Source organism: Syzygium oleosum, unplaced genomic scaffold, assembly GCF_021117445.2.
Source record: "Syzygium oleosum isolate NSW1041296 unplaced genomic scaffold, Sole_v2.1 Sole_v2.04, whole genome shotgun sequence".
Lineage (NCBI taxonomy): Eukaryota > Viridiplantae > Streptophyta > Magnoliopsida > Myrtales > Myrtaceae > Syzygium > Syzygium oleosum.
Genome location: NW_026607488.1, coordinates 3,009,057 through 3,028,476, shown reverse-complemented (window position 1 = coordinate 3,028,476; position 19,420 = coordinate 3,009,057). Strand labels below are relative to the sequence as shown.

The 19,420-nt window shown below is 40.4% G+C and overlaps 3 protein-coding genes and 1 pseudogene across 5 annotated transcripts; 2 read left to right on the top strand and 2 right to left on the bottom strand.

Annotated features, from left to right (window-relative positions):
- The first annotated feature begins 802 nt into the window (after nt 1–802).
- LOC115688696 (brassinosteroid-responsive RING protein 1) lies at nt 803–1,714 on the top strand. The gene has a single exon (XM_030614601.2). The coding sequence runs from the start codon at nt 929–931 to the stop codon at nt 1,460–1,462; it is 534 nt and encodes a 177-aa protein (XP_030470461.1). The 5' UTR covers nt 803–928; the 3' UTR covers nt 1,463–1,714.
- Nucleotides 1,715–3,321: 1,607 nt separating this feature from the next.
- LOC115688661 (uncharacterized) lies at nt 3,322–4,553 on the bottom strand (annotated as a pseudogene).
- Nucleotides 4,554–5,647: 1,094 nt separating this feature from the next.
- On the top strand, nt 5,648–7,410 carry LOC115688638 (glucan endo-1,3-beta-glucosidase 5-like). Its single transcript, XM_030614519.2, has 2 exons — nt 5,648–6,035; nt 6,155–7,410. Exons 1-2 carry the CDS (start codon nt 5,662–5,664, stop codon nt 7,308–7,310), a joined length of 1,530 nt encoding a protein of 509 aa, XP_030470379.2. The 5' UTR covers nt 5,648–5,661; the 3' UTR covers nt 7,311–7,410.
- Nucleotides 7,411–8,663: 1,253 nt separating this feature from the next.
- On the bottom strand, nt 8,664–18,573 carry LOC115688670 (alpha-aminoadipic semialdehyde synthase). 3 transcript variants are annotated; one of them, XM_030614561.2, is made up of 26 exons: nt 18,446–18,573; nt 18,280–18,374; nt 17,142–17,402; nt 16,975–17,061; nt 16,756–16,885; nt 16,416–16,589; nt 16,113–16,195; nt 15,642–15,758; nt 15,416–15,491; nt 15,067–15,238; nt 14,570–14,666; nt 14,267–14,433; nt 13,339–13,399; nt 13,059–13,199; nt 12,286–12,633; nt 11,984–12,064; nt 11,803–11,868; nt 11,533–11,650; nt 11,166–11,295; nt 10,773–10,852; nt 10,412–10,570; nt 9,965–10,202; nt 9,694–9,802; nt 9,419–9,580; nt 9,265–9,334; nt 8,664–8,957 (listed from the first exon to the last, which is right to left on the bottom strand). In XM_030614561.2, the coding sequence occupies exons 3-26, from the start codon at nt 17,388–17,390 to the stop codon at nt 8,905–8,907; spliced, it is 3,168 nt and encodes a 1,055-aa protein (XP_030470421.1). In that variant the 5' UTR covers nt 17,391–17,402; nt 18,280–18,374; nt 18,446–18,573; the 3' UTR covers nt 8,664–8,904. The 3 variants fall into 3 exon arrangements, with proteins under 3 accessions (XP_030470421.1, XP_056166684.1, XP_030470423.1); XM_056310709.1 differs by lacking the exon at nt 18,446–18,573 and having other exon boundaries at nt 18,265–18,439; XM_030614563.2 differs by lacking the exons at nt 14,267–14,433; nt 14,570–14,666; nt 15,067–15,238; ... (7 more) ...; nt 18,280–18,374; nt 18,446–18,573 and adding an exon at nt 13,500–13,518.
- Between the last annotated feature and the right edge of the window lie 847 nt (nt 18,574–19,420).

Below are 19,420 nucleotides of genomic sequence, written 5' to 3'. Positions count from 1 at the left end.
GCATCGTCCTCCATCATCATGACAGAAAGTAATCAAGATGATGGCCAGCTTGGTGGATTTCTGACTCAGATTGAAGGAAGCAAGACACATTAGATGGGCCCATTTCACACGTATGATAAGATCAAAAGGGCAACCTGAGCTGTTGCTGATGGGATGGTACTTTTCCTCCTCCTGTTTCACCTAACAATTTCTTAAATTAAATAATGGATTACTAATAATTAAGTGATCCTTCAGTGTAATTCATTTCAAGATCTTCATAATAGCTTTTGTTAATTGCTTGATTGATTTTAGGATTTTGTTTTTCTTTTGTAGAATCTTTTCTTAGGTTTTAGTATTTGTTTGATTCTTTGGCCACATGGGACCAACATGGTGTCACTTATGTCATGATGGTCTTTGTCAGCTTTCTATTCAGGTCATAATAGCTTCCACCTCTTTTTCTACATGACCATCATCATCCTTCTTTTTCCTTTTCCCTTCTTTCAGGCAAATATCACAGTGCAGACACACCTTCAAGAATAGAATCATTCACTTTATCAAGAAAGCAAAAAAAATGTTATGCTTCTATACTCTTCATTGTTATCAAAGATTTTGACACGATAAATATTCAGAAAGCTTTCTTGAATTAAGATATCACAGTCCACCCTCTTAGACTTGGTGACTTTACACGAATGCAGAAGGTAGTGTCAAGTGCCCGGTGGACATTACTTTTGACAATATATTTAAAAATCTAAAGAAGAAAATTAAAAGCAAACCCAAAAATCCCCAACAACGCCCCCAACCTTTCCCTTTATAAGGGGGCCAATACCTCATGTAGAACTTCCCCCTTCTTCGTCCTACTCCTCTTGCTCTCTCTCTTTTCTCGAAGTTCTTCTTGTTGGCTAGGTTCTTGAGGCTTCTTGATCCCTTGAAGGAAGATTTTAATGCCAAAATGGGTTTCTTGTTGGAGGATCCTAGCTGTTGCTTGATAGTAACCCATGTCCTGTACAAAGCAGCTCTTATATTTGCAGTGATGAGATGGGTCTTGTCTTGGGCTTTCAGGCTCAGAGACAGAATCACCATGTCCTCCTCATCTTCTTCTTCCTCCTCTGTTGAAACAGAGCACGCTCCCTCCGTTTCTTCCCAGATGATAAGAGACAATCTGGTGCTGACCACCTATGCGGATGTCATGGAGAGGCTGCCACAGATCTGTGAAACGTGTGCAGTATGCCTTAGCCAGCTGAGGGAGGACGATGAAGTCAGGGAGCTGAGGAACTGTTGCCATGTTTTCCACAGAGAATGCATTGACAGATGGGTGGATCATGATGGCCATCAAGATCATGATCATGAAGATAATCACAAGTCTTGCCCGCTCTGTAGAGCCCCCTTGCTGACCCCCTCACAGAGCTCGGACTGGAGTATGAACGAACCCAGTTGGGCTGTGGAGAGACTTCTCTATCTTTTTGGGGATGATCTGCTTCTATAGTTATCTTGGAATTTTTTTTCCTCTTCATTTTTGACTTTTTTTGGAAGGCTTAGAGTAGATGTGATTACTGTGATCTGTAAGTTTAGTCGCTATAATCGAATTTAATCTTTATATTGAAATCAGCAATCACTCACTACTGATGTTCAAGATTCTTGGTTCTTGTTATTGTGGTTGGACCGGCTTGGGCTTTCTTGTGTACATAATCCAGAGTCACTTCTTCCTTTAGTAAAGTTTTGTGTTTCTTTTTTCAAATTGCAATGTATAGCTGCTATTCTTTCTGTTCTTATTATAGTCCAGAAGTGTAGGATTAAAAAGATTACTAGTGTTTTAGAGAGCTAAGCAAGGAATCTTGATAGCTTCCCAAAGGATGAACTAGCAATTGGACTTGATTGATGGTGCAACCCTTCCTTGCTAACAAGGCTCGGTCAATCTAGCTATACATAAAATAATAGAAAATCTAGCTATAGCTTCTACTGAACGATAGATTTGAGCAGCCAATTTACCTGTCTTTTGACCAAAGAGCTCAGTGAAAAATATATCACTTGAGTAAGTGGGTTAAGGCGAGATCACTAACCTGATCATCCCAAAATTAGATGACTCTTAATGGAGTACTTCAAATTGAGAAACGAAGATCACTTTTTCCCTCTTTAGCAGATGAAGAAAGCCTTTGATGACAGTCAAAACGAAGTGCTTATCCCTTTGTTGCCACATGATTGAAGAGAGGAAATTGTTGAGGGAATTATATGTGGGTCATGCCTGGCCAATCTATATGCAAGTTTGACTGGAAACCCACAGGCCACGAAATAGAGAAACTATGTGCCTTTAGGCAGAAATTGAAAACCCAGACCGTGGATGTCATGTATGACATATTGGCTATATTTCAAAATGACTTCTTTACATAAAACATCTGTAAGTTGATTATAGCGGTATTTCCTATTTGGTAGATGAAATTTGGTCACCAGATAAAGTTACTATTCTCGAATGTTTGGTAACACTGGTATTTTAAATGAGGTAAATCGATCACCGGTTAGGATGTCCTAGACAATGATTATTATCGAAGAAGAAATATTATTTAAGTCAAGTTTCTTTCTTCGTCTTTCCTTTTGCACTGTAGGGGAGTTTTTGTTAAGACTAAGAAAATAACCTAGAGGAAGAGAATAGGTTGATTTGAAATCTTGATAAATTTTAGCGGAATTGTTCAAGATTAACTTTGATAGATTTTTAAAATAGATTAATAATATAATATATAGATGCTTCTATCAGTCATATATTGAAAAGAGTGAAGAGAATGAAGATACTGCAAATAGATTTTATAGTGTGTAGGCTTATGTCAAGTCTAAGTTCACTCTTTTAGACTAATAGCCACAACAAGGTTGGATACCACGAGTAAACTCATAAGACCTTACAACTTCTACCCAAAACCGGTAGACACTACTATAAATAAACAAACAATGCTATTACACTTGGTACACTTGTCAATTCACATATTACAAGGAGCAAAGAAAACCCTTAGAAGAGAGAATCACAAGCAAATATTACTATCGGTACAAGCACAGGAGTACAAAAGAGTTCAGAGTATAAGTTTTCTCAATTTTTTGAGCTTAATTTCCTAAAAAACCCCAACTTTAGGGTTTGTCCCAATCCTACCTGAACTTTTTTTTGTCATGTAAAAAATCACAAACTTCCACTCAAGTCCCAAATCTACCCTCAATTGACTTTCCGTCCAACAGTACCATTAGTCGTCCCGTGGCATCGCCACATCCATAAAAATGCCACGTCAACTTCCCTGTTCATACGAACCGCCATCTTCTTCAACTTGCGGTTACTGTTCATCATCTTCAACCTCCGGATTGCTCGATTTTTTTTTTTGGTAAGGTCCGGATTGCTCGATTTGTCATCCAATAAATACATCATTTGGCATTTTACCATGATACACAATCCCAGCACCTCTCTCCCGATCACATTGCCGTCCTTCACACATTTGAAGATGTTGGAAATGGGGAAGTTCAGCTGCTCTCGCCTGATGTTGGTTCGGTGCCGGTTTTGATTTTTTTAACCTGATTGTCTTTCAGTTGACTGTACACATCATTAAGACTCTGTTCATCCTCTTCCTTGTCTTCTTCAACTTCTTCTACTTCTTGCTCATCTTGTTCTTCTGGTTCCTCATCTCCAGCTGGGTCAACTTGTTCTTCCTCCTCAGCTTGGGCTCCGTGTTATTCTGGCTCCTGGGGGTAGCTCAGAGCTGTGATAGGTCTGTGAAAAGCTAGCTTCTTGGGACACACACCTGTAGAGATTGAACGACTTGAGCCTGTCCGGCATTGAAGGAGATCTGGTCAAGAAAGGAGTTCCCTTTTCGCTTTCCCCCTCTTGTTCTTGTCCAAGCTCGGAGCCTTGCTGTAAGAACCCATGAAGGGTTTCCATTTCAAGGGTTTTGCCAAAATGGGTGTTGGGTTCTTGGGATTTGTAGTTGTAGAAACTCACGGACTTGAGCCTCTGCAACATTGATGCAGATATGGCGAGGTGTTGGGGTTTTGGGCTATCTTCGTGATTTCTTTGTTGTTGATGTGGGTTTCCTTCTTCTTCCTTGGGTTTGTGGCTGCTAAGGCTTGATGTGGTGAAAATGGTGCCAATCATGAGGTTGAGGAGCACGGAGAAAACACTGGCGTGAACCAGCTGTGCATGGTCGCCCAGATTGACGGTGCACTTGTCACTGATTCTTCGAGCATGGCTGCAGAGAGAGAGAGAGGTTGAGGTGAAGGTGACTGGGTAAGTTAAGAGTTTCGTGTGTTTTGGGAGGTGAAGGTGAAGGTGAATGGGTAAGTAGAGTTCTGTGTCTTTTGATAGGCAGGTGAAGGTTGAAGATAATGAACAGTAATCGCAAAGAAGATGAACAGTTCGTGTGAACAGTGTCTGAAATCCTGGACTTTTTTTGACGTGGAAATGCCACGATGGACAATTAACGAAAAGTTGGACCGAAGGTCAAATAGTGGGCAAATTTGGGACTTAAATGAAAGTTGAGGGGTTTTTATGAGACAAAAAAAAATTCAGGGTAGAATTGGAACAAACCTTAAAGTTTGAGGTTTTTTAGGGAATTAGGCCAATTTTTTGCCAAAACCTTCAACTTGTTTGGTATACTTTATATAGACGTTTCAAGCTCCAATCTAGCCATTGAAGTGTCTTTAGAAAGCTAAAAGAGCCATTGGAATTGGGAGTGCATCGCTGGAAAACAGACTGCCGTTTTCCTTGATAAAAGTAAGATTTCTCTAATTAAAGTTTGATGCTTCTATCAACAATCTGTCCCTGTGGCTGCTTGCACAAATAAGCTAAAACTGCTCTAATTCAACTTCAGGCCGATTCAAATGAAAAGTAGTCAAGGTCTTCTTGAACAGGTGATAGAAGCACGTCCAATGTCTTCTACAAAATTGATATAGGAAGTTGCCTTTGCCAGTGATCCCATGAGTCTATCCAAGCTATACGCTGGAAACGACTTCAAGGCAACTATCCTGCGGTCCTTCCAAGTTTATCTGCGATCACGGCTTTATTCAGCTGTTCACCTATACATTTCATGAACATCTTGTTCTACCGTGATTGTTCTTCTATCAGGTCCATTTAGCTTATAGCCATCTCAACGCACGATATCTTATTCACCAATGATAGTGGCATTGCATTCGTCATTTCAACTCACCTAATTAACATACAATCCGCATATGTTAGATAATAACAAAGAACATTATTTTGTCATCTTCAATATATCTAAGGAGGTTCTCCCAATGCTTACAGCTCAAGCAAGCTTTGATGCCCTCTAGACAGTGGCAATGGAGGTCCTCAGTCCTCACAAAATGTGTGCATAGGCACTTACCTTTTCCATGAACAGCTAAAGAATGTTTAAGAACCACTTTTTGCCAAAAGCTTAGCAAATTGAAGATTTCAAGAAAGAGACTTTCCAATCGCAACTTTTCCAAGGCATTCCTGGACAAAATAATCTGCAACACGTTCACTCCATCCCTTTCTTGGGCTTGATATTCTTTTATCTGTATCGAGATGGCTACGTGCTGATTCAAATGGTATCGAGTTCCTTGTTGAATCTCCATGTAATTCCTTGCCTGTCCCTTGAAAAGACTTGAAAAGGATGATTTCTCTGATATTCTCCAAATTACTCAAGTTTTCGAGACAGCTTATAAACAGCAGACTCGGAAAAAATGATTAGTGAATCAATAATTCGAGAAAACATGGGCTGTTCTCGCTTTTTCTCATGGTTCCTGATCCTGTCTGTAATCCTTGAAGGTGTGACCCTGGAAGTTCAAGGCCTCGCATGCAACTGGGGGTCGCGCGCTTCGCATCCGCTTCCTCCAAAAATAGCAGTTCAGCTACTGAAGGACAACGGATTCAACAAAGTGAAGCTCTTTGAGGCTGATCCAGAGCCCCTCAAGGCACTCGGGCATTCTGGGATCCAAGTGATGGTCGGGATACCGAACGACCTCCTCCTAATGCTCTCGAGCAGCGTCCAAGCCGCCATCAACTGGGTGTCGCAGAATGTGTCCACTTTCATTTCCACACATGGGGTCGACATAAGGTACGAATCTCTGTGTATTAAACTAAAACATGCAAGGCAATGCTCCTAGTTAGTGTCCATTTAAAGGTAGCTAATTAAAACCAGAAATGAACTTGACAATCAGATGTTATTGTTCCTAGGTATGTGGCTGTTGGTAATGAGCCATTCCTGAAGGCCTACAAACACACGTTCGTCAATACTACATTTCCAGCTCTTCAAAATATCCAAGCAGCTCTTATCAAAGCTGGCCTCGGCCAACAAGTCAAGGCGACGATCCCGCTCAATGGTGATGTCTACCAGACGGAGAGCGGCCTCCCCTCGGGGGGCGATTTCCGGGCCGACATCCGCGACCTCATGATCTCCATCACTAAGTTCCTGAGCAACAACGGCGCCCCTCTCACTGTCAACATTTACCCCTTCCTTAGCCTTGACGCGGACCCCAATTTCCCTGTCGATTATGCCTTCTTTGATGGTGCTGCTTCCCCTGTGGTGGATGGCTCAATCACGTATACGAATGTCCTAGACGCCAATTTTGACACCCTCATTTTTGCCCTTGAGAAGAATGGTTTCGGATCGATGCCTGTGATCATTGGAGAGGTCGGGTGGCCCTCGGATGGCACCCCGAGTGCAAACATCCAAAATGCTCGCCGGTTCAACCAGGGCCTCCTGAACCGCATATTCAGCGGCAAGGGCACCCCGAAGCGCCCGTCTCAGCCCGATATTTACCTCTTCGCCCTTATAGATGAGGACATCAAGAGCGTCGACCCAGGGAATTTCGAGCGGCACTGGGGGATATTCTACTATGACGGGACCATCAAGTACCCATTGGACATGGGCAATGGAAAGAGTTTAGTCCCTGCGAAAGGCGTCAAGTACTTGTCCAGGAACTGGTGTGTGATGTCGCCCCAGGTGAGCCTTTTAGATCCGAATGTGCCGGGAGGGATAAGTTATGCTTGTTCTTACGCGGATTGCACTAGCCTTGGCTACGGATCGAGTTGCGGTAATCTTGACGCTAGGAGCAATGCTTCATATGCATTCAACATGTACTACCAGACCATGGATCAGAGGCAAGGCGCGTGCTCGTTCAACAATTTGACGGTCCTCACTGTGATCGATCCCTCACGAGACGGTTGCAGGTTCGAGATTATGATTGATACCGGAACGCACGAGAAGACCCCATCGGCGAGAAACTCAAGCAGAGGAAAGCATGTGCCATCACTTTTGGTTCTTCTGCATGTTTTAGCACTAATCTTTTGTTGTATGTACTGGGATTTGGCATCCGGGTCATTGTTTTGAGCAATGATCAGTCGAGGAAACTCGAAGTCCTTGTCGTCTAATGGACGTGATTAGGTCTCATAAACATCAGCGGTGGATTCTAGCCCGAATGGCGTGGAAAGAGAGATATTAGAATCAGGCTGAGCATTGATTTTCACCATCTGATTGCTCAAAAGCTCAGTCGACTAGTAGAGAATCAAGAAAAGAGCATTCTTTTTTTTTTTTTCAGACATAGAGAGATTATTTCTTGATGATGATGATCTGTAATTAAGGGGGTGACTGTGGTGTGATCTCACGATGCAAGCTTCACTAGTACTTATAAAATAAAAGGGGAAGTTTCAAAAGTAAACCAGACTTTCCCTTGTCAATGTTCGCGACATCAGGCTCAAATTATCATGAATGAGCTCTTGTGGCGTACATGAGAGAGAGTACATCCATAACAACATAAGCACAGTTGAGTTTTCCAGATAGTTTAAGCAAAACCATTAGAAACGCTACGACAAATGAGTCCTTGATGCTAGCATTGTACTCAGGATAGTTTCGAGCATTTAATCTACAAAATTTCAGCTAAAGGTGTTGCGTTTACATATTCGAAATATTCATGACATTGTTATGTACTCATGAAAGTTTCAAGCATCTAATCTTTAACTATTTTGAGTCCAGAAATAGGTTAACAATTATAAACGTTCAGGGCATTAACTGGTATTGGGCTTCTGATTTGGAGTAATGCTGTAAGCTTTTGGTGCCAAAATAATGAAACCCGGTGCTTTGACCTGTCAGAAGTTGCAACTTTGATGCTTGACATGCTTAAATTTTCCCTTGACAGTAAACAGGACAGCTTATCCAATAGCTCTAGTCGAGTGACCACACCGGAGGTGATACTACCATTATCGCTAAATCATCATGGTGTGCGTGACAAACTTGTTATCAGAATGGCTGTTTTTACCGAGATTTGACGGTGTCACTTAACCCGAGTATTATCTCGTCTCTTGCTGAAGCTTACTGTTAAAATTCCGCTCCGACAGTCATTGAGTTCAGTGATGTCAGTAAGCTTCAATTTTATTTTATCCTGTAACTTGTATCATGACATACTGAAAAAAATGCTTTCTTCATTCTTGCCTCAAGCTTGCAGTTGCTGATATGAGAACCTATCGAGTGCATGTGTGAGTAAGAAAGAAGACTCATATTGGATGTTTAGATCCGTCTTCACTTAAAAACATAAGCCATTAAGTTATGGGTAATGGGCTCTCTATTACGAATGTATTGAGACTTCTGCAGTGCCTCCCCCAACGGAACCTTGATGTCATATCTAACCATGGAAACAAGATCAAAGCTTGTTGACTTTTAAAGCAATCAAAAATTGAAAATGTACAGTTTGATGCAAAAAGCAAGTGAATCTACATTAATGCAATGCCTGGGATCTTTCAGTTAATAGACGCCCAAGTTTCAATAGTTGCAGAAGATGGTGATTCGGACAATTTATGCACAAGGAATGCTAAATGAGATTTTAATTATTACATCATACAAGAACATATGTAGTTCTGTTTTCCATCTTCTTTTTGATTCCTTCAATATGCATGCACGATACAATCGGACACATTCCCGAAAGTCCAAGTCACTCGATCTTCTCTATTAACCGGATACCTTGAGCTTGCAGGATATCCAGTGCTGCAACCAAAAAAAAAAAAAGAGAATGTCATCGGTTTATTCCAATGTCAAGAGGGAGTCTCGAGGAGCTATATGTCAAATTATTTTAACATAATAGCAACATTAAAGTAGTCAGGTCAGAGGCTTTAAGTTGCCAATAAGTGAATCCTGCCTAGGACTCTCAGATGGGAAATTGGTGACTAGCAAAATCACTTGATAGGCTGAAAAGAATGGTGTAATCAACCTTTTGTTATATAAAAAATGCAGCAGAAGACAATAGTCGATAATGCTGGACAATGGGAATGAGGCAGCTGATTTTCGAATATACCTGGCACATATACTTCAGGTTCAATAGGTCTCAACACGCCTCTTGTCTTGATCTTGTTCTCAAGTAATAGCTGCAATAGCAGAGAAGAAAATAGCTTAGTCGACGCATCTAATTAGATTCATTTAATGGAGGAACAAGGTGGGCGTGAAAGTACCAGAGCTCCAATGGCTGCCGGGATACCAACTGTGAGAGCCATGGCGGCGGTGGTTTTTCCATTTTCGATCCTACCAAACTCTAGTAGAGTGGCACGGTGATTTTCTTTGTGCTGGCTCTCCGGGTACTCAACCTCCACCTCATGATGCAGAAGCACCATATCCTAATCATAAATTAAACTTCTCGTCAAATGGAGTTTCATTGTGCACTAACCACACTAATGCATACATATTAGCCCAATCTTTACTACTAGTATAATACACGCCAAAATCATACCTGTTCTGTGCTAGAATAGGCCAATCTTTCTTCCATGCGAAGACAGGTTACATCGAAGGCACTCTGGCAGGATGCAGGGACTTGCATCTGCTCATGAAGACCCAAGAACCTAAAGCATGCAGCAACAAACGAAATGCTTTCATTACTTAACGCACAAGAGAAAAACATTTGGCTCTAGAAAACGTACAAATAAGTGATCGTAGAATAGTTTACAGGCCCAACTGGATATTATGTAAGTAAGAACTACATAGAACAATCAAAAGTTACGTACACGACAGTTTTGGCGGTCCTTAGGGCTGTTCCTTCTTCACTGCAGTGTCCTAGTATAAGCAATTGTTGGGCAATCTCTTTCTCCCCAAATGAAGCCTTATCTGAATCTTCTTTTTCAAGTTCGAGAAGCTTGAGCAAGAAAGTCCTGAATGTGGGTCGCTTGCTATTCTTAAGAATCATTTGGGATTCAGTATCGAATAAACCTACTTTTGCAAGAGTCCCCATTGTTTCACTGAAACCTACAGAAAGAAACAACCAGAAATTCCGAGTATATTAATAACATTCACATGTGGCCAATTTTTGAATTCTCTGTGTTAAAAACAGCAAGCATGTTCAATTCTTATTTCTTTCAAAACTTTAACTTTCATACCATGCTTCTGGAGCTAGCTTATTGCAGGATAAAAATGAGAGGTACTGAGATTATAAAAGATCTAAAAGTTCATCATGCCTTCATAGCGGAGGGTTCCACGGAAAATGGTCGAAGCTTCTTTACTTATTCTGTACAAGTCCCCATATATCAAAGAGTTGCGATTCGGAAGACACTCTAGTGCGAAGGCAGGGAGTTCGGGTATTCGGAGTCTAGTAGCAGATTCATAGAGTTTTTCTCCTGCATATTGTTAACACCATCAATATAAGGCAGAAAGCAAATTTAGAAGCACGATAAATTCGCTGTGATCAGAATGAACTTGATAATCAATGCGGCGCTATACCACGTGATAAAAATTGGAAATGCCAAAAGTTTGTGGACAAGAGAATAAAATCAAAACTACATCTGAAAATTTTCACTCTGCTGAAAGTGGATATCGTACCATCAACATGTATAGTTTCACCATGAGACTTGTATAAGGCAGGATTACGCCCAGCTCGGATAGCTCCAGCAGGATTCCAACTACAAAAGTTTACGAGAGCTTTTTTTAAAACACTCTTTTCATAATATCAGAAACCGGATGCATCGGAAGTTATAGATTTAATTGCGGAAGAAAAATAAGCAGGGAATGAAGAAGTATGAACTTACTAATCTAAAAATAATCTATTTTTACATTAAGGTCAAATTACATATCCTATCCAACGGTTCTGATCAATTCCATAGACTGCATCAAAAGAAATGGTTTAAAGAAGGAAAAAGCTGGAATGTGTTCTTATGGTCTTCCATAGACCAGTTGATAGAGAACGATTTGTTCACGCTTCGAGACAGAGAGTACCTGAACTTATATGCTAGTGGATTATTTGCAGCTGCAGGCGATGGGAGGCCTCCGCAGTAGGAAGTGAAAGATCTTATTCTCCCTTTCCGTTGATGTGCTTGATCAATCATCTTCATTGCCATCATATGATCTGATGCATTTTAAACAGATACAGCAGCTCCAGTACGGTAACAAAATGATGCAATAAATGCTTGATATCATATCAGCATGTTAAAGGGCACGTGAATGTACATGAAAGGCGCACAAACATATCGAGTACGTAATTGCCAAATGAAGGAGCGCAGTGTAAAATTCGAAATATATGAAACTAGTGCCTCTTTGTAATATTAAGTTCTCTACGAGCACTATGCATTGGGAAAACAGTTACCAATTCCAGGGTCCAACCCCATCTCTCCAAGAATTGTAATGCCAGCATCTTTTGCCTTCTCATCTAACTTCGATGTCTGATCATCAACGTAGCTAGCCGTTACAAGATGCTTTTTAAGCTGCACCAAATGTAGGATAGAGACAACAGCATGAGATGATCAATTAATTTCATGATCATGTTATAAAACAGAAGTGTTCATAGTGGAACTATTTTGCTGATATGTTAAGATAAATTCAAGCACCTAATATGAAATTAAAAAGTACAATGTACCTCGATGCAAGCAGTTGCTACAGTAACGTGGAAAAGAGGGGGAAGCAAACTTATAACAACGTCGACCTTGACAAGGGAAACAACATCGTCAGTGAACTGTACAGCTTAATGAAATTCTCCGTTTGGAGACTCACATAACCAGAAGGAACATATAATCTCCATTAATAAAAGTCTTAAACACCTGAGAAATGCACTTGGAGAGACTACCATGGTCTGTCACATCGAGCTCGATTGCGGTTGCATTTGGAATGCCTTCTATAGTCTGTGCCCACCCGAACATTAGAACAAAGATTAAATCCCAGAAAGAAAGATAGCAATTAGCGTAGTCGCCATGCGTTTGCAATTATTGCTACTTTTTAATTCTCATACAGAAAATTTTTTCCTTATTAACAAAATGCGAAAGTAATGGAACAATCATATGCTCATTAACATTATAATTAAGCCTTAATTTCCTCAATGAAAAAAATATTTCATCAGTTCTACCTCTTCTGCATCCTTTAGGTAGAGAGACGCCACAACAACTTGAACATGTCCCTGCTCTTCAGAGTCGACCTTCAAATGCAAATCATGCCTTTGGCGGTATGAAGTGCTTCCAACAGATGCCAAGAGCTCAGCAGCCGGTTGGCAGACCCTCCCAGCACCAAGAATCAGAACGGAACTCATATTTCCCGGACCACAGCTGCTTTTAGTGCCATTATTCACCACCGTACCTACCGTCTTTGATGTTGGACTTGTTCTGTTGTCTGGCTGAGGTCCATTTTCACTCCGATTAGCAAGAGAAGTTAGAGAATCAATAATCTGATCCAAAACTTCCCTATCATCTGCACCCACCTGCAAACGCAATGTTGCGAAATTGAACTTACACGACAAGCAGAACCATGAACGGCAACGAGAAGCAAAAGTGATAAAAGCGAGTGGAGTATATTCATATTTTACTCAAACTGTAGATTGTCAAACTTGAAGGTAATCAGGGTTAACAAAGGAAATAGCTCTTAGTAATTCAGATCGTATAAGCATCCACAGATAGGTCTTTATAGAGATTCTCCCAAAATATAGTCAAGTATAACAATTTCAGAAACAGTGACTCAGAATGTGCAACTATGTTAGATATTCTATCCAAATATTGCTAAAGCAAAAAAGATGTAAAAACACGGATGGAACTTTTATTTACTCTTACAGAGAAAGGTAAAAAAGCAAATTGACCCACTTAATAAGCTCCACCTTCCAAAGTAAAAGTGGTGAACAGATCTACTCACTTCGAGTTCTGAATAAGAAGGAGCATCAGCACTCTGGCCAACTTGACATTTAACCAAGTGGAAGGAACCGCCTGCTGCTTCGATGGTATTCAAAGCCTCATTTATCAGGAATTTGTCGAATAAATGACCGCTCAGGGAAACCTATTGGTTAGAATAGTTTTCATAAGGTAACTGCACATATATAATGAGCTTATACGTACCAAAGTCGAGATAATATTCTGCATCGGTGCATAACAGACTCAAGAAAGTCTGATAAGGAGAGAGACACAATATAACTTACCAATTCTGTGAATTTTCTTGTCCTGTATGCTGGAATATTGACACGGTTTACTGGCATGCTTCTGCAGATGCAAAATGAAAACATTGATGTAATGAAGTGGAAACCTAAACGTGCATTCAGTAGTATCATGATAATTAATGACAAATCATAAAGGAAAAAACCTGGAGTTTTTGTTACTGGAACTGACCAGGTTGCATATATCAAACTCTCACAAACCAGAAGGAAAAAAAAAAGTATAGCTCTCTCAAGAGAAAAGATAATTGAAAGAGAAAAAGGGGCTAACTATCAGTATCCATTCAAGACTTGCTTAAGAACTCCATTCTTGGATGTCTCTATCCTATGTAGGACCCACAGATACAAAAGGACAAAAGGTAAAGGTTTATCACTTATCAATATCATAGACTAGATAGAAAGGGAATCAAATGGACCCCTAATACTGACAGAGGCAACTTCCAATATAATTTGAAAATGTTCTATGTCCAAAAGAAACATCAGGCGATGGCAACCTATTCATATTCTGGGAATTTACCACTCATCCAGATTCACTTATGCTTTTCCAATTAAAAGTTAACCTTGCCAGGCAACTTATCATTTTTTACAAGAACTGAACAGCACTGCTCAGTTGATTACCTAACTCTGCATAGAAGGGTTGCTTCTACACTGAAATCTGAGAATTATTTCCTCTTTCACATGTAAAAGTACAGATGTATTTTAGACTATGAAATATCTCTAATCCGGAACTGAGGAGCATCATAGCACTGCAATGTTACAGGGAGCCAAGTGTAGACAGAGGGGGAAGATATGTATGCTCAGTAAGGAGGTCCTTGCATTCAACATATATTTATTCCCTGAGGCGGTCTTTAATTTTTCCACCAAACAAAATGATCAGAAGGCAAAAAAAGAGTAGAGACAACAGAAGAAATCTTACTCTGTATCGGATTCTCGCATACGTGGTATATATTCAAACAGGGCAGTGAGTCTTCCTCTGTGTGCTACGCAAGCTCTCCTTAGATGCTCAGGTAACTGCGCAATATCTACTGAAGACGCTAATTTTCCGATAAATTCTGATAGAATGTCTCCGAAGTGTCGGGAAGCCTTTCCAAAGTAAAATGGAAATTTAATTTAATTTATACAAGCAAAACATTAGAGCACTTTCGCTACCCTCTCTGAGAACTAACACATTCCATAAGATACATAAGTCCCATCAGATGCAGGGTATTCAGAAATGCACCTCTTTTGCAAACTCAGTTGGTAAAATATCCACAGCTGAACATATCACACCGTCACCCTCCATATCATGATGGTATGAATCACATAGGGCATTGTATCTGCAAATTGGGAGCATAACCAACCAACATTAGCAAGTCATGTACCACCAACACATAGAAGAGCGTGCATCATCCACAAAAAACAACAAGAGAGCAGAAATAAGAAGAATTGGATATGAGTTCCTATAAACAGCAGTTAGTAAGGCTTCCAGAGACTGTAAAATCAATCTTTCTTTTACATTTCATTGATTGGCTGGGATGATCTGACCAATAAATATTCTATCGAATTAAGATCCTATTAAGATGGTGATCACCTCCTGGTTTTTATCGCGAGAAAATAGGATCTTATCTCAATCAATATTTTACCAACTGTTCATGTGGAGAAATATCGAAGAGTGCCAACTAGACGAACATGAGATAAGCAGTGCAACGAAACACTAGTAATTTGCATTACCAATACCTGAAGAATGGTGATTCAATCGACATAGTCTGATTGACAAATTCCATTGAGCCTCGTATATCACAAGTGATATCTGCTATCCCAATCAGTGGGCATCCTTTCTTTATTAGACCTCGGAGCTGCTCATTACTCAATAACCGCGGGAACCTTTTTTCCCAATACATGCAATTGACTGCATGAGAGTGAATCACAGCGATACATCAGCTGGACCAGATCAAAGGAATATATAATTCAAGGGAGTATTCGATAAACTTATATCAAAAAGATATGAGATCTGTCCTACATTGCTCAAAATTCTTGCATCCTAATCTTGAAACAACCTTATGAGAGTCAACATAATGTAGCATACCGATGATAGATGCGTATGGTGCCACTTTTTCATGAAAAATTGGAGAGTAGTGTTCCGGGTGTGCATAGTAGTCAGCCTGAAAGAAACCAAATGTCCATGTGCATACAATTTCAGGTCCATGTCAGCATTCAAAAACAGCTGGACTGGTGATTTCGAAATCATAGTATGTGTAACAAGATTATTGTAACTTTTGAGAAAAGGAAAAATGAAAAGTGGTCTAGCATACCTTGTCAAAGTCTCTCGAAGGATCTTTGTGTCCAACCATGTCCTGACAAGTCACAACGCAACCATATACTTGGAAAACTCTCTTCGATCTTTTTGCCGTTTGAGTTGGATCTCTGGCCTAGCAGAAAGAAACATACAGTAAGAGCTTAGCCGAATCAAACCAAAACTATGGAGCAAAACCTAAAATTGACTTAAAATTGCATGTATATATGAGAACAAACAAATGGCAATCCAGTGGACTAACAGTTACGCAGTTCTATGAAAGATGTAGTCTAGTCAGAACACTTGACTAGCGGTTATAAGATGAAATCTTCGTCTCATTATGTGAGGTCATCTTCTAAGTCTCAATCTATTAATGAAACTTATGGACCCTCTGGCAGGGGAGTGTCTTAGTATATGGAAAACCAAAATAACCCATACCCTAATTCAATTCGATGGGACTTCCATTATGCTAAGCTATATATCAGCTTACCATCTGAAAGAGTTCTGGGAGTCTGCTCGGTTCAACATAAGTGTGAGGAAGAAGCTTGAATATCTCTTGTGCTCCAGCAGAAACTACAGAGAAGCAAATAAGAGATGAGATACCATGATAGAGTAAAGGGTTGTAGGGAGAAATGAACGATACTAATGCATCTGAAATTGACAGATGGCTTCCTTCTTTTAATAGAGTAACAGTATAAACAAAAACAGCATACCCAATTTGATTTCATTAATTGCAAGTGTACAGCATCATAAATGATGGTTGCAAGGAGAGCCATTTACAAAGATACAGTACCATTTCCTGAACCAGTGAATATGAAGACCAGAGGACAAATTCCCGATGGTAGTCCCTGAGTTGCAATGTCTTCGCCCACAGAAATTACTGCAGCCTTGGCAGCAGCCAAGGAGGAGTATGTGTAAGATCCACCAAGTGAGAGAAAAGGGGTTGAGTATCCAAGACTTAGATATCCTGAAAGATGTCAGGAACAAAGATGATGATTAACCTGACTGGCACTGCCTATAAATTACAGCTGCTGAGGTACACGAAACATCCAAAGGAAAAACTCTTTATTTTTCAGCACAATTACATTGGATTACATGGCATACAGAGACAAAAATATTGCTTAGAAAATTACTTTGTCCTAGTCCACTTAAGAAGTCAATTAGTCCTGCTCTTCCTGCATATTTTCCAAATGCAAGCAATCTCTTCCCGTGCTCACTTACAATGAGCTCATAGTCATAAAGTGAAGCCCTTTCAGCTAGAATCTGAGAACAATTTAAAGAGAATTAGAGAGGACAAAAATTTCCTCTACCATTAATACTCGAGCAACATATGCAAATGAAGGAATATGTACTTTGTCTAACAGGGGCATGTTTTCTTTCTGGGCCTTGTGAGTATGAGAGAAGAAGGCATAGGCTCTATCAGGAAGAATCATGTCCAACTGCAAAAGACCAATTATAATTAAAAAAAAATGACTAAATAATTTTGCTTATGTCTGGACCAAGACTTGGTATTCCGAACCTTCGGCTGTTTGATGCCCAAAATAAGACCACATTCAGACAAGTCATCTGATATTTCACAGCCCACGTCTTCGTAAAGGGCATCGTGATGGATTCGCTTCGTCGATGGCTGCACGATGATGCGGGCTACTCCAGTTTTATCCTTGCCACCGAGCAAAAGCCGAGCGCAATGAGAAGGTGTAAGGGGCACTCTTCTTTCCCACTTATTTGAAGACTCGGAGAGGATCCCGACGACTCCATTCCCAAGCATTGTGCCCTTTATCTGTCATCATAATCAGTTTTATGTAATACTCAGGATGTCTCTCGGAACAAAATAGAATTCCTACAAGGGCATCTTCATGTTTAACACTTTGATAAGAGTAGCAACACGATAGTAATCATATATGATCTACCGACTCGATAACTGATTATTGGCAAATCTGACAAAGGATAAGCATAAGTTCACGCAGAATTCTAGAACTCTCAGCTCTGGCCTTTCTTATAGTAAACAGTCAGATTATATGACTGAAGTCTCGCAAGTACACAGAACCACCAATGCAAATCATACCACTCAGCGTAAGGCTTTTAAATTAGCTTTTTTTTTAATTTGCCTTCATACCACCCTCCCCAAACACACGCACAAAAAATCACTTTTACTATCAGAGAGGTGAGCGAATAGGTCGTAACCGCGGCAGCTCTTCACAGTTGACCTAATTAGCGTAACTTCTCGGCTAATTGATACAAAATAACGCGACAGAAGTGAAGGTGACGGTTTCATATAGATCCTTGTCATGAATCTGCCTGCATGCGCTACATCTTTACACTTTGAAAATAGCAGACCTTGATCAGTCAAAACCTGGAAATCATTGCATCAGCCAACTCAAGAGAATTCAACAAATATAATGCCTTAGAAGAGCAAAAAAAGATTTAAGGCTGTGACTTCATTCAAACCATTCAGAGCCCTTGACAATGAAACATATTATACAAATTACAATCGCTTCCATCAATCGTCACAACCCAGCCATTAACTATAAAACATAGACCGTCATCTAGCGAAAGGTTGGAACTAATCAACAAACAATCCTTAAGAGAAAGCCATGCACAGACTTGCGACATCACAAGAAAACCTTGCAAGAAACGTGGACCTCTCTGAACGGTACCTCTCTGCCTCTGCAAATTGCGAAGAAGGGGTCTCTGCACTTCACTCCGAGAGTGTGAAATCGGCGTTTCTTCGTGGGATCCCCGCACCACGGGTCTGTCTGCGTTTCAAGATCAGTTTTTTCCTCCTACCCAGAAGAACACAACACGCATAATGACATCACGAACCATCCTCGTCTTATAATATTGCAATTGTGGAGGATTGAATGTGAGGGTCGTGGCTGGATTGCGATAATGAGATGAGGACGTGAGGCGTGACCGTGACGAGGCCAATGCGCAGGTGACCTACGTACCTGAAAAGGCAGAGAGACAGAGACAGAGACAGAGACAGATAACTGAGGAGCTGAGGCTGGAAGTAGTCACGTTCGTGCAATATGAGTCGGAAGCGACTATATTACCCGTCCACCGCTCTCTGCCTATCGAATATTTTTCCTATAATCGCTTGGTAAAGAAAAAACGAAGTAATTTTGGATTTTTTTTTTCCTCCTTCTTCTTCCTTTTTATTTTATTTTATAAAAGGGTGGGAGAGGCGAGCGACGGTAGCAACTCCTGCAGATATTAGGATTATGGTTCGGGCTCCGCTTAAAAGAAAAGAAATTTTGGATCTCTCTCCTCTTTTTTTTTTTAATAAAAGGGTGGGCGCTAATGACTCCTATGAGCGTTCGGATTATCATTCCGACTTCACTTAAAAGGAAATTGAACTTTTTTTTTCTTTTTTTCTTTTAGAAGTTGGGAGGGGCGACCGACAATAATGACTCCTCTGAGACTTAGGATTATGATCGAGACTCCACTTATATAAAAAAGAAATTCCGGACTTTTTTTTCTAAGGAATGGGAGGGGGGGGGCGACCGATGCTAGTGACTCCTCCGGACTCATCTAAACTCGTGCATTCGGATGGACACGTCGATCGCGGGAAAAAAAAAATACATTTTGCATATCAAATTGTGAAATAAACTATTAAAGTATCATGACCATATAAATTGTTTTTGGGTAAATTTCCTTAAAATAATATAGCGGTTTTTTTTTTATATTCGAAGCGAAATGTACTCGGCCTTATCAGGGGCTGTGGAACACGTGGACAAACGTGTCGGAGTTCGATACGGAAGCAACAGGAGTCCACGTGTCATTAGCCCATTGCCCTCG

Coding starts and splice junctions, on each gene's coding strand:
- LOC115688696 (XM_030614601.2), top strand. CDS start 929: ATGGGTTTCTTGTTGGAGGATCCTAGCTGTTGCTTGATAGTAACCCAT.
- LOC115688638 (XM_030614519.2), top strand. CDS start 5,662: ATGATTAGTGAATCAATAATTCGAGAAAACATGGGCTGTTCTCGCTTT. Junction 6,036..6,154: donor ACACATGGGGTCGACATAAG/GTACGAATCTCT, acceptor TATTGTTCCTAG/GTATGTGGCTGTTGGTAATG.
- LOC115688670 (XM_030614561.2), bottom strand. CDS start 17,390: ATGCTTGGGAATGGAGTCGTCGGGATCCTCTCCGAGTCTTCAAATAAG. Junction 11,869..11,983: donor TCTCCAAGTGCATTTCTCAG/GTGTTTAAGACT, acceptor TCCCTTGTCAAG/GTCGACGTTGTTATAAGTTT. Junction 11,296..11,532: donor GGGGTTGGACCCTGGAATTG/GTAACTGTTTTC, acceptor AAAATGCATCAG/ATCATATGATGGCAATGAAG.